Raw genomic sequence first — 15,283 nt, forward strand, 5'->3', positions numbered from 1 at the left:
TAGTTATGCTTGTTAAGTTATTTTTTTTTTGGTAAAAGAGAATTTAACTGAACTTTGAAGTTTATAACGTCGATCAAAAGATCCGTTAGCCTTTTGAAATATTTTTAAAAAAATTAGATTTCTACAATAACCGTGAAGCATTTGAAAGACTTTAAATCAATTAGTTAGATAAATTGGGTTATTATAATTTTTATGTAAAAATCCACAGCTGTTGAATTAATAGGTTTTGGTTGAACGTCGGTTTGTCGTTGGCTTCGTTTTTTAATAATTGTTTAAAACTAATTTTTTTTCTCGTTTTAATTTACTTAAATATAAAATAATTATTTAACTAAAATATATATAAAAAAAAAAAAATGTACATCGTATAATATATTTTTTTTAATTCCATCAAAATCTTAAAACTTTTTCTTTAAGAACAAGTATATGTCAGGACCTTTTTCAATTTTAGTTTTTAGAAAAAAATGTATTATGTTTGACTGTTAGTATAATTATTAAATTTAAAATGTTAGTTGAAAATTACTTCTTTATGATAAAATATTTTATTTACTTAATAAAGATGGTGAATTGATGTATTTAGGCACTTTTCACAAAGTAACATTACTATTAAACCATTTAAAACGCTGATTTTAAAGGTTATTTCGGAAACTTATTTTAGATTATGTAACAATAAATACATAAATAAATACTAGGTTGCTTGACCCTAATTTAATATTATATGGTGTATTAGCATTACCTTTGGTTTTTGGATTTCTGGATATTGAACATTTAATAATTATGTTATCTTATTATAGACTCATCATTAGCTGACCTATCGGATGCAGGTAGATAATAAAACATATTTATGTACTCTTAATTTATAAATATACATTACATAGACTATTTATTATAAAAATCAACGACTATATGTGTTGTCCGTTCGTTAACATTTAATTGATATTTAAAAATAACTTACATGCTATAATATTAATGAATTTATTGTTTTTTTTTATTATATCTAATTTATTATACAATTATGATTAATGACGGTTGTTATAAAAAAAAATCACTATTTTAGATTTCGTTTAATAATAACAACACAGACAGATAATATACTAATTCTATGTGATTACATTTCAAAATATGTATGTCTCACATATATAATTATTTTTAGGGAATAGTTTCCTTAATGACATGGCCAGTTAAAGCAACCATTTATTTAGTCATTCCAACTATAAATTTATTGTGTTTCTGTACAATTTTAGTTGACCCAACTAAATAGTTTTAGCTTCATACAATCATACTTCTAAGTATAAGCCAAAATTGATCGATTTGTGAATTAATTAAGAAACCTCTAACAAAATAAAGAAAACAAGTGATATATTATTTTCGGTAGTCATGACAAAATTGTACAAACAACGACCGGCTTTCAATTAGTAGATAATATCATATCTATTTATCATCGTACAATTAAAAAAAAACTTATTCCTAACTTATTTATACAGTCAATGCTAATTTATTGTAATGTGAATCATTTGTAACTAAAAACTTTATTATTTTATTTTAATTCAACCACAAAGAAGCAACGCTATTTTGGCGATATTGTTCCTCTTGTTTTTTTTTTATTCAAAGGTAAGTTTTAAATGAAAAACATCTACTCGGTGCAGCACACACATATTTTTTATGTAATTCAAAAATAAGAATGTTTATTCAATGGAAATATAGGTAGCGAACATTTTTTTTTGAATAATTTGATATGTAAAAAATATCAAGAAAATTTAAAACATAAACCGTATAATTATTACTGCTTGGCTATAGTTATTTTACCTATATATAAATAAATAAATAAACATTTAGTCAATAATAGTTACTTAGATTATGTTAAAACTCATTTATAAAAAAAAAAAAAACATTACAGAATATTTTGTGGGCTTAACAATTATAATATAATACTGCAAGGGAGTTTAGTCTAATAAAATATAGTTCATATAATATATTAATTAAACACTATGAAGGGGTTGATTTGATACAGGGTGTCCTATGAGGTCTTATACATTCAAATGTTTACTAAGATAATTGAGATTTTATTTTTCTATTACAATTATTTTGTATCATTAACTTTACATTTTAGAGGTATTAGTTGTAAACAATTTTGTTCTTTTTGTAATTGAACCCTTATTATCTTCGATTTGAATGCCAATGTTGAATACAATCAATTAAAATTGCCCTTTTAGGATGTCAGATGAATAATATCGATTCTAGTTACTAATTTACTAATTTACTACAAATTTTGTCTGGTTCACTACCAGTTTTGGATAGTTACTTTCAAAGTAATTCCAGTTTTAAAATTTAGGATTGGAGGAAAGGTGAAGTAAAGTATTATGCAGCACTCCACCTGTTGTCCGAAATCTTTATCTTTAATTAAACTTTAAAAGTAATTATCTAAAACTGGTTTTCGACCAGACAAAGCGTTCAGCAGATAGTTTTTAATTTTTATAATAAATTGAGTATACACTTTACCGTGTAAGTCTTAAAATTTGATTAGAGTTCCTTGAAAAAGATAAATCAATTCGAATTTTGTCAAATTAAGACGTTTAGTGTTTTGTCATATAAGTTTGAGGAATTATTTACTAATCAAGTGAGATTTTTTAAATCTTTGTTTTGTGGTTCCATTATTACTATAAGTAAGATACGGACCTTGTTTAAACAATTTCTTTACTTTGTGTACGTCATTATGGTTGTAAAAATTGTTCACAATTTGCGCCCAAAGATGTAAGACCTTCGGTTGCTCAACGGGACAATGTTGTGGTATTACAAATTACTGGTTGTGTTGATGTTTGCTGCTTTCATTGAACATTTGGTTTTACAGAAAAAGCTCAATGTGGTATAATTTCATACCATGATCAGTAAACGTTGCAAAGTAGTTTAACATAAGCTTAATTAGTTTTTGCATCCGTCGATTACAATTGATTTTTGTTTAATTTCCAGATTTTTTAGGTAACATTTCAAATTTTAAGCATTTATTAAATTGGCCAGTATAAATAGGTTAGTGTGATAGATTTATAACAAATTATAATATATATTATTATTTTTTTATCTAGAACATTGAAAACTAGTTGGAATTTCAATTTCAACAATTTTTTTCTACAAATAATAACTGCAGTAAAGTGTACAATTTATTTATATATATTAAATACAATATCAAAGTACATTTAGTATATTATTCAAATTTTCTGATAATAAAAATCATACTATTCGGTTTTGTGCGTTTCCAATCAAATAAACAACAATTGTATTAATTTGTTGTGCAAAATTGTGGTTTTGTATTTTAAAAGGCTTATACAAAAGTAGGCACAAAATAAATAATAAATGGTAGGAAACGGCTACAGATTTTCAAAAAAAACTATATAATACATGTTGTAGTTCCATTCCAGATCAACCTTCGGTCTAATTGTCAGACCAAAATTCTTTAAAATTTCTGAATTTAAATTAAAATAAAAGTTTCTCTAAATGTTTTCATGTGTTGGTAATACGAATGAATGTCCCACCAAAGTATTTTTAAAATAAAATATAATTCTCAAATTGGATCCCTTAATTTTGTTTCATCCCGTTTTGGGCACCACAACAAAGGGAATTTTACAGAATAACGTTTAAGCTAGAAATCAAATACTGAAATATTGTTGTTGTTGTGACAATTTCTTGTTAACCATACGTTTTTCCAACTAATAATAATTTATTGTAGTCGGTATAAACGGTAAAACATGAAACATAATTTACTATTTCTTTCATGATAGTATTTTTTTGGATATTATGTTTTGCTGCTGTTTTTTTGTACTCAGAAAGTGGAAAAACAAGTGAATGTGCCGAACAAGCTCAGCTGTTTCAATAGCGTACTTATCAAAGCATACTATACCTACACTTTTGTATGATTCTCTTGGGTTTGGAAAGTAATTTACACACGGGTTTATCGTTACCTTATTTTTCGACGGCTTAAACACACCAAAATTAAAGAGAATAAAATGTTCAAAATTACATGCGGTTACAATTTATATCAAAATGTATTTTAATTAATTTCTCTAAAAAGGTTATCATTTATAGTAAACAAGTATATTGATAAAAAATAAATAATGGAGTATAAAAAAGGGTCAAATGTTTACAAGACTTATGCACTTATGTCTTACAATTCAACTTAATGCACAAAAGTTGAAGTATGGAAAAAATAGTTTCCAAAAAATGTCACTTACAATCTTTTGGTTTTTTTGCCTACTTTAGACATTAATTTTATATTCACCAGTAAAATGTTTGAAAATATGTGAGTGTCAACTAATAAGGTTTATTCAAAATTTAACTGGTAGAATATTTGCAATGATGAAATATCTTTTTGGACAAAAACCTAATAATCCTCTTTATCATGTTGTAGCATTTAATGGATTAGGCCAATCTGTTTCATCTTTCTTCAACTTTTAAATAAACAAAACATTGCCAAGGAAAAAAAAAAACTAAAACACATAGTTCAATAAATTAAAAATCATGGTTTATACAATACATTTTAGTTCGTTCAACTATATATTTTGATTAGATTAATGATTTTTTGCAGCTTGACTTTTTGTTAATTGTATTTTATTAGAAAATAAAAATACCTTTGTATAACTAACCAAAAAGATGTTCATTAAAATTGTAGTTTTAAAAATACAGGTATCAAAAACCAGTATAAAGGCTTGTGGTGTAGGTAAGAAGTGTGTTAAAGGTTTCCTATTTTACTTATATGCATTTCGACATCAGATACATACTATTATAATTAATAACTCTTAAACTATTACTGGGAATTAAATAATATGTAGCTTGATGAAGGTAGGGAAAGCTGTCAACGATGGGAATCATTAACATTTTTCTTTGTCGTGCCAAGAACTAGAAAAGGAGCGCATACCAGATATAACACAAATATTAGAAAGATTGAAATCTTTATATTATTGCGCATTTCTGAGAAAGCATTTTGATCAAAAACTTAGTTTCTGAGAATTGTACTTGAAAACTGTTAAATTAGCTATCAAAGTGAGTGTAATAATTATGGCAAATAATTTTACTAGTATTAGTTCAATTGTTGAGTAATAATATAAAGAGATGATCTAACATAGTGTAAACCAGCTTGTTTGGTATATTACACTTCAGATTGGTTTACAAATGTGTTTACTATATTTTAGGCGCAAAACCGTGTAGATTTATTTTGTTTATTTTATACAACATACAATGACGGTACTTGTCTACTTAAAAACTAAATAATAAATTCAAAACCAATCACTAGTGTGTCAACTCATACACATTCTGGAAAAACGTGTGACAGTAAGAACGTACTCAAAAATGAAGACACAACACAATTATTATGTGGCAATATTTTTCGTAGTGACTTTCGTAGTACAAGGTAACAGTATTTAACTTTGTAATTACTCGTTTGGGACAAAGCATTTATTTTTTAGTTAAATTAAAAGTAATGCTAACCGATTGGGAGAAAAACCTAATAAGTCTGTTTAGCATGAAAGGAGCTTCGGTGTGAATGTTAAATACAATAATATATAGATATATATTTGACCTATTTTAATTTATACGTTTAGTTGTTAGGTTGTAAAATTGCACCTATAAAATTTGTAAAAAATGAGTGTGACTGACTAATATTATAAGTATCATATCATAATGATTTTGATTAGATCATCATAATAAAAGGCATAGGCTGTAGTTAAAGTGGTTTTGACAATTTTAAAAAGAAAGGGTTGAATTTTACCACTTTTGGTCATGATGACCATCTATTTTTTGTTTTCTACATAAAAAATACATGTGATGTAATGTTTATTTAACATTATTGTGTAAATCTTATTAAATTTGTACCTAATATATTTGTATAACGTCAGGATTTCAGATGTACAGTCCAGATATTAAATATGAAGATTTCCTTAGGGCGGAACGTCAAAAATATCCTGAACTAGACCCGGAAAAACTTGATAGAATAAAAGATCTTGCGTCAGCCAACGAAAAATTACCACCAATAAACAGTGAGTAAGCATCTTAATGCATCTTAGGGGGCCAAGACGGTTATAAAGGAAAACATAAAAACACATATTTTGGAGGCAACGACAAATCCTTTTATTAAATTATTATTTAGAAAAAAAGTTATCACTGTTTTAATAAAGTAAAAAATAAATTTTCCTTTAAATCAAGTGTCAAGCTGAACAATAAAAATATTTAAAAAAGGATATGTTTTCTCTGAAATGTTATCATATTTTAGTTTGATTATAAATGCCCTGCACCGAGTAAAACGTTAAAAACTTTAAAAATAGTTGTTTATCATATTATATCAACCAATCGAAATGCGCGTTACCATTTGTGTTTCAAAAGTTGCTATCGAAGAAACTAAGTTGGGAGGATGGTAAAAATTAAAAAAAAATCGATTATCCACACTTAAAGTGGAAGGCACATGTCTTATGTCAACTATGATTATGTTAAATATAATACACTGTCTGAATGAGCAACAAAAACTAATTGGCCAGAACATTCAAAATGATTTAATAGTATTTAATCTAATATATTATATATATATACTCGATAATGTTTTATGTTTCATGTTTTAGTAGTTTTATATAATATCTGGCCTTAATAGATTTACTGTCAACATTTATCAAATAGTTAACTTCTAGTTCAAGCGCTAGAGCACCTAATTAAGATTGCCTAATCTCTTATCTGTATTTTCTTATCTCTTATATGTTATCTCTTATCTTTAGTATATTATCTCTAATCTCTTATCTCCTATCTCTTATCTCTCGTACCTTATCAGATAGTTATTTGTCAGTTTATTCATTCAAAAAACAACCGCTAGATCACACGCACATATTTTATATGGTAACGTTCAGCGTGATGCACAGATTTTTATATTGACCCCCAGCCAATTTACATGAACATAAAATGATAAACTGATAAAATGTCGACCCTGTACTAAGTACAGTAAAATACTTTTTTTACAAATGGAACAAATACTATTGTATTTAAACAATATTCATAATAATTTAAACGCCATAATTTGATTCCAAAATGAACTGATAACAACCGTTTTCACAAAATCTTATTTTTGCACGTTTGCTAAGTTTTAGTAGACCAGGTCACATTAAAAAAAACTACTAAAAAGGGAGATTACTGAAATAATAAATACACATTACAGCTGTTACAGCTTTAAAATAGTCTTTCAAAAAATTACCCCTTTTGAGCTGCTTAATAAATAGGGGTTAATAACCATTAAGCATGTAGCAGTTTTAGGATTTACATTATTTTTTATATTAAGTGTTATAAGAGTATGATATATAAGAGTTCTAATAAAGCATTGTATTTAGGTAAAGAATATGTTTTATTTCTACATAGCGCACATTTCGACGAGCACAAAGCTTATGAAATGCTTGTCAACTACTACAAAGTCCGAAAACAACTACCACATATATTTACCCCGAGCGATCCAACGGAAGAAGAATTAAACAAAATGTTTGACGTCATGTAAGGAACGGATGTATAAAATCTACAATTATATAGACACATGTATCAGACAGAAACAATAAAAGTGTTGTTAATTAAACGTTTGTTTAGGAGTCATTCCATATTGTACACCGAGAACGAAGACAAAGGGATTCGTTACTTGTACACGCAATTCAAAATCACCAACGCCAAACATTTTAAGTTCGCAGACCAAGCCAAATATTATTTCTTAATGGTAAAATGTTTACTCGTGGAATACGGAACGTTTGACGGTGTAGTGGTCGTATGGAATTTAGTTGGCCTCAATTATTGGCACTTGAGAAAAATCAAAATATTCTACAAAAATCAAATCATTAGACTGTTGAACTTAATACAAGTGCGTATATACTGCCTTATAACTTTTAACGGTAACAATTTTATAATATAAGTTTCTATTTCTCTCTTCGTGGACGAACTGGTAACAGGTTAGGTTAGGTCTTAACCAAGTTTAATGGCATTGTAACAAGGCTGGATCTAGAAACGAAAAAAGGGAAAAGTTAGAAAAAATATTCTTTTTCTTTATTTTCGCCTTACACACCGAACTACATGGGGTCAGCAACTGTAGTCCTACACTTCTTATCTATCCACTTTTCTTCTCACTATCCTCTTATCACTCTCTATCCATCTTTTCTTCGGTCTTCTTTTTTTATTCCCTCTACATCAATCTTTATAACACCTCTCACTTCCTCTGTCTCATATCTTCTTCTAACGTGACCGAATCATCTCAACCTGTTCTCTATCATTTTTCTCACAATCGATGCAACTCATAGACTCTCCCTTATGTATTGATTTCTTATTCTATCTTCCCTAGTCACTCCACTCATCTCCACCACACTCATTCTCTGTTCAGCTTTCTTGTCTACTGCCCAACATTCCAACCCATATAACACTGCCCCATAATTTTCTCCAAAATCAAACAACATTGTCTCCGACTTACTCCTACTAATCCTACCAAGTCCTTTCCCTTCAAGCGCTTCGCTCGATTCATCATAAATATCAATAAAACCGCAATGTGTAAAAATGACTTGATTTTGTTATTTATTTAAAGGATAATGCACCATTACGGATAAAAGAATGTCACATTCTAAACTCTGGGGCAGTGACACTTTACGCATATGCTAAAGTAAAGTATATTTTAAACAAAGAATTTCGGAAAAAGGTTAGTTCCAAATGTCTAGATAACGGTTTAAGTACGATAATTGTTGTATATTTAAACATATTCCAACATTGCAAACGTTACCATACAAAAACTTACATTATTTGCTATAACTAATACAAAATATTTCGACTAGAACTACTAATATAAATTTGCTAATAGCTTAATTGAATTAAAACATGACCAAAAAAGTCCACAATCAACATTATAAAGTTTAAAATTTTTTTGGAGAAATATAAAATAATTTTTTTTCTGGAATAAAACACATTTTTTTGTTGTAGTTATGATAAATAATTATTTAAATATTGGTTTGGTAACGTTTGTTATTTGCAAACAATTACATTTTATTTTTAGATTCATTTTCACAGACCAAAATCGGCGGAAGTTTTCAAATTTGTGCCTAAGGATATTATGCCAATGGATTTTGAGGGCGGTTGTGGATTGAGTCATTCAGAACAATCTGGTAACGATCAAGATGCTTGATTGATATACTTAATTTAATGTTTTACAAACATTAAACGTTACACGTGGTATTTGTTTTTTTTTCTAGAGACAACTTTGGAACTAATGAAGTCTCTACGCGATCGGTACATGCCGGGTGATATTCTTAGTTCTGATGATAAAGACCAAGATGAAAACCAAGATGAAGACAATGATGAAGAAGTTCCATTAATCGTCTAATAATTATATTTTTTTTTTTAGGAAACCTAAGATAAAGACTAATATGTAATATAGGTTTAAAATAATAACCAAAATCAAACTTATGTAACATGTGATTTTGTTTGATTAATTATTAAAAAAGATATTTAGCAAAAAAGAAAAGCTTATACCAATCTCTTAATTATTATAACTGAGTGATTAAACCAGTGTGACCGAAATAAGATGAGGTTTATAAAGGTTGTCTGTCTAGCCCAGGAAATTCATTCAAGCCATCCCAAAATTGGAACAACCAGGTTTATCATTATTAGAGCAGCTTATTTTTATTGGTATTTTAGGAGAGTTAAACTATGATTTTAAAGCAATATTCATTTTTACTAATAACAAGTTTAAATAGTATATAATAATCTGTGCTGTGCTTAAGTATGGTATAAAACACTATGATTCGTGTGATCGAGCTTGAATTTAGGAATTTTTTTTAATTATTTTAGGCATAGACATTGTAGTTTGCTGATACTTATGTGTCTGTAGATAATAGACAAATGAATAATAAAATATTTGGTAAATATTTAATGTCAAAAAATACTGTTACACGCACAAAATTTGGGAAAAACCGTAATACCATATTTACTGATTTTGCAATTATTTGTCAATATTGTTACATATTTTAATTGTATTTAAAACAAATGGTAATAACCAAATACCTGCGTACAACGCAATTGCAAGTGTGTATAGATTTATTGTAATGTTCATTGGATTTATAGTTTTATTATGTTTAGAGGTGAAAATGTTACATTGTTTTTTAAATATTGAATTCAGTCATTTACAGAATTCGAAGTTGACCCAAGTCTCAATTAAAAACAATTAACACAGTACTGCATTGAACCACTTGCGTATGGACTAACCGGAATAATTTATAGATCACTTTTTCTTCTCTTCATCTTTTTCTTCTTTATCTTCGCCTTACACACCCAACTACATGAGATTGGTCACTTTAGTCCTACACTTCCATGATCTTCTACATCTCATTCAATCACCCCAGATATCCTCTTATCACTCTCTATCCATCTTTTCTTCGATCTTCTTCTTACTCTCTTTCCCTCTACATCAATCTTTATAACACCTCTCACTTCCTCTGTCTCATATCTTCTCCTAACGTGACCGAATCACCTCAACCTGTTCTCTATCATTTTTCTCACAATCGATGCAACTCATAGACTCCCCCCTTATGTATTCATTTCTTATTCTATCTTCCCTAGTCACTCCACTCATCCATCTTATCGTTCTCATCTCCGCCACACTCATTCTCTGTTCAGTTTTCTTATCCACTGCTCACCATTCCCCAAGCCATATATAACAATGCTGGCCTCACTACCTACCTATAAAGTTTACCTTTCAATCTTATAGGCATCCTGCTGTCATACAAAACACTCCATGCTCCCCTTTACTTCATCCTTCCTTAATTTATTCTATTTTTCACATTCCCCTGGACCCATTGTTTTTTAAAACATCATACACCATGGAATAATTTCGAGATATAATTTGTTTTTTTTAATGTTTCTATGGGACTTTATTTCAAAAAAAAAAATGGACTTATTTCTTCTAGATTATTGTAGAAGTAGATATTTGAACAACGGTTTTTGAATAACCTAGAAAAGAGGCCAAAAGTAGGGTGCAATACAATATTCAATTTTGTTTTTGAAATATTTCAGTGGCTTACAGCATACGAAAAATACGCCCAAGCCTCAACTAAACAACTAATATAGTTATGTACATATATGATAAGCTATTATGAAAAAAACAAAATATGTTTTATGATTCACTAAGGCTTAAAACTAACTCAGTAACGTACATTCAACCACTTGCGAAAGGTCTATCCTAAATAATTTAGTGATACATTTTTGTTTTGTTCAACTTAATCATGAACAAGCGACAAAGTTATTTGGCTATTTGGTTCTTCGTTGTTTTTGTAATCCAAGGTAATATAAATTCAATTTTTAATTATTCTGCTGATAAATATGTCGTACATTGACAGCTAAAGACATAGCTAACAATAAAAAAAATAACAACGAAATCCGTCGTTGCATAACAACAAGATAACTAAAAGGAAACTATGGTACATTTAAAAAACGTAGCTATTTTACGAGTTCGTCCACAAAAAACTATTTTTCAATGTACATTTGTTTTTTTAACGAATGCTTTATAATTTTGCCTTAATTATTACCACTTAATGGTTTGATTTAATTTACAAAATATCAATTTTTTATTTTTATTTAGCTATAGGAATTTTGCAAAAGTTGTAAAATTGGGCCTCTGTTGAAGTTTATATTTATTTAAAAAAAACACTTGTTCTGTGTATGAAATGAACATGTATAATTAATATCATGCACAATACTTTATTCGCATGTTTAAAAAAACAAAAATAAAAATGCCATATAGAAAACCATATTTACTTTTACAATATTATAACACTTAAAAGAATCATAATGTTTTACTCACAGTTGTACTTTGGTTTATAAAATAATACTTATTAGGCCCTTTTTCAAGTAAAATAAAATAATGTTTTCTCATAACAGTATGTTCAGGTATATGCATACATGACCAATTTTTTTATTATTATACCACAACAATTTATGTGACTGTCGTTGCATATACATTATAAGTTACCATAGTAGAAAACAGACAAAAGAATAAGAATATATTTGGTAAATATGCTAAAATTTACACGCATAAAACTTGGGAACAGCTGCAAAAACCGTAATACTATACTGCTGCTTTTGAAATTATTTGTTAATATTGCTAAATATTTTTATTATATTTAAAACAATTGGTAATATGGTCATTAAAACCAAATACCTGCGTACAGAATATAGGATTCCGAAAGTGAGAAAATTAAATTTTTTATTTAATTTTATAATTTTATCTTTACGAGTGACAACTTATACATTCAGCGCGTCAATGTTTTTAATTACATTTTTGAGTACTTAAGAGATACGAAGAGTATATGTAAATGTAAAACGTAGTAATTGTAATACAATAATAATTAAAAATCAGACAACAAAAATACCAAATAATACAAAGTCACCCAAAATGCAAAAATCACAGATTAGCGTCGCAGCTAAACAAAGACACATCACAATGTCATTTGTCAATTAACTGCGTTCAGCAACAACGTTATGTCGGACGTCGTGATGGTGGGAGTTCCCCCAACCCGATCCGATCTGTTCCCTCGGTCTGACGCCGCAAGGTCATCTTATAAATAAAATATTTGATAAAACAAGTATCTCTATACCTTTAGAAATGATGTACTATTTTGCTTGTAAATAAGAAAGTATTCAACCAGTCTTATATGACTATCTGCCCGATCCTTTCTATACAACTTTTCCATTCTACTGATATCACATATGATCAATTCTGTTCAGCCGTTCAATCACCAAAAGGTGGAAACATATATAGTAAAATGTACAACAGTTTAATGGGGTTGCGATTCTTCGTGTATAGTATACATAGCGGTGCACGCTATGCTATTTTTTTTACTTAGCTCCGCGCCACTACCTTGTCGATGGCCTTATGAAAAATAATTTTGTTATGTTCTATTAGGTAACCAATTAGTATTATAATTTCAATATTTTGCAGGGATTCGTACGTATGATCCATCTGTTAGCTATGAAAAATTTCTCGAGAAGGAAAATAGTAAATACGCAGAAATATCTAAACAAAAGATTAATGAACTCATAAATCTTGGAGAGCTAACTGAAGACTTTCCGATGATAAACTGTACGTCCGTTGCTATTAATTTCTTAAACATTTTTTTGTGTGTGTTGATGTTTCGGTTTATAATAAAGTTGTTTGTATTATGTGGTTGGCTTTTATAATTATTAACTGCCGAAGAACACTAATAATGTTATTTTTATCAGTTCAAATATGCATATTATTGTCTCCATTTCAATAGGTAAAGAATATATCTTGTTTTTTCATGCTGCACACTTCAATGTGGTAAATGCTCGTGCCATGATATTCAAACATTATGCACTTCGAAAACAAATGACAGAAATATTTAACCGTGACGATACAGATCCAGAACTAAGCGAGTTGGACCAAGCTAAACGCGTCATGTAAGCAACAATAATTTAAAAAATGTATAAATGCGGTATTAATATTGGCAAAAACGTTTTACTAGTCAAATTTGAACTACAATCTTAGAATTTTTTTCTAAAGTCTCAAGATGTATATTTAACTTTGACTCTGAACACATGTTATAAATAACATTTTAAATATTCCAACAATTAGGCTGATATGAGTTTTAGGTATAGTTGCAATAACTTCATTCTCTGTACATGTAAATACTATAACATGTTATTTTGTTCTTCAGGAGCCATTCGATATTGTTTAGCGATTCGTATCAGACAATACGTGGCCTTGTTGGATATCGTTACATATACACTCGTTTCGTAGATACAAATCCTGCAAATTTTGTATTCATCCAGCAAGTCAGATACTTTTTCTATATGATAAAATGTATGCTCATAGAATACGGAACGTTTGACGGTCTAGTTGTGATCGTGGACGGAGCAGGTTTCACAATGACTCACGCTAACAAAATCAACTCTCATCTACTCTCCCCTTTATTGAAACTCATAGAAGTACGTGCAATATCGATATTATACTCTAAGGAAGTACTCAAAAACAGCTAAGTAATTGTTATGATCAAAATGCGCTATGCAACGTTCTAGCAACCATGCCAGTGTACCATGACATAAACCAATTCGCCTGGTTATTCTCACCCTGATATCTCTGCTTACTTTTATGACGGGCTTCTGAATTTGGAACTTGGCCCTTTTTCAAGGTTGGGTTTTCGTTGGAGTGCATGAAATGATACATAAAACAATTATAATGGCCTGTTATAAAAAATCACTTTATAGTAAGATATTTATACATTCTTGTTTGATTTCAAAGGAGGCACCACTGATGCGATTAAAAAATATTTTCATTTTAAATACAAATGCTGCGATGACGACGGCATATAGAATGGCCTCGCTAAGATCTCCAGATCTTTGTCAAAAGGTAGAAGCTTCAAATTAGCACTTGAATGAAAGTCTTATTTTTAATAATAATATCATAAATATGAATAATGTAATATTGTTTTTACGGTAGATTGTGCTTTGCTATGGAAGTTCGAATAAAGTGTACGAAGGTGTCGACGGTGTTCCCAGGACAATTATGCCTATAAATGGATATAAGAATGGATTAGGACCTAGTCACGAAGTCCAAGCCTGTAACCATTAGGATGTCTTACAATTATTTAGATATTTAATGCTTATAATGAAATTATTTGTTTTGCAGCGACAACATATGAACGAATGGAAAGATTTCACAATCGTTATGGACCGAATACAGTTGATAATTTATATGAAATATCTATTATGTGATATATTAAACTATATACTTCATATTTAAATAAAAAATTACAGTTATTAATATTGTTAACTCATATAAATCAATTACATTAAACAGTTATAACGTTAATAATAGTAACAAACTTTATTATACTATATTATGTTTCAACTCAAGTATGTATCTCTAAAATTGATGTTATTGAACAGAAAAAAGAAAAGCTTACACCAATTTCCTAATTATTATGACTGAGTGATTAAACCAGTGTGACCGAAATAATGTGAGGTTTAAGAAGGGTGGCTCGAAATTTACTCAAGCAATAAGAATATATTTGGTTAGTAACTAATGCCAGAACGTAATCTTACACGCACAAAACTGGGGAACAACTGCAAAAACAGTTATACCATATTGAGTTAATATTTGAATAACCTAGAAAAGAGGCCAAAAGTAGGGTGCGCTATATTAATCAACTTTGTTTTCAAAATATATTAGTTGTTTACGGGATACAAAAAAAAACTTTTTTAAAAACATGTTTTTATAAAAAATGCCGGG

General features: G+C 28.8%; 1 protein-coding gene across 1 annotated transcript; it reads left to right on the forward strand.

The window, feature by feature from the left end:
- Positions 1-11,258: 11,258 nt before the first annotated feature.
- Positions 11,259-14,419, forward strand: LOC126837638 (uncharacterized). The gene is made up of 5 exons (XM_050571577.1): positions 11,259-11,316; positions 12,974-13,114; positions 13,290-13,452; positions 13,710-13,980; positions 14,294-14,419. The coding sequence occupies exons 1-5, from the start codon at positions 11,259-11,261 to the stop codon at positions 14,417-14,419; spliced, it is 759 nt and encodes a 252-aa protein (XP_050427534.1).
- The last annotated feature ends 864 nt before the right edge of the window (positions 14,420-15,283 follow it).

The sequence above is a fragment of the Adelges cooleyi genome, unplaced genomic scaffold (genome assembly GCF_023614345.1).
Source record: "Adelges cooleyi isolate 19-005CV unplaced genomic scaffold, UGA_ACOO_1.1 ACOO_flye_CR_arks_rails_tigmint_CR_PRNA_264, whole genome shotgun sequence".
NCBI lineage: Eukaryota > Metazoa > Arthropoda > Insecta > Hemiptera > Adelgidae > Adelges > Adelges cooleyi.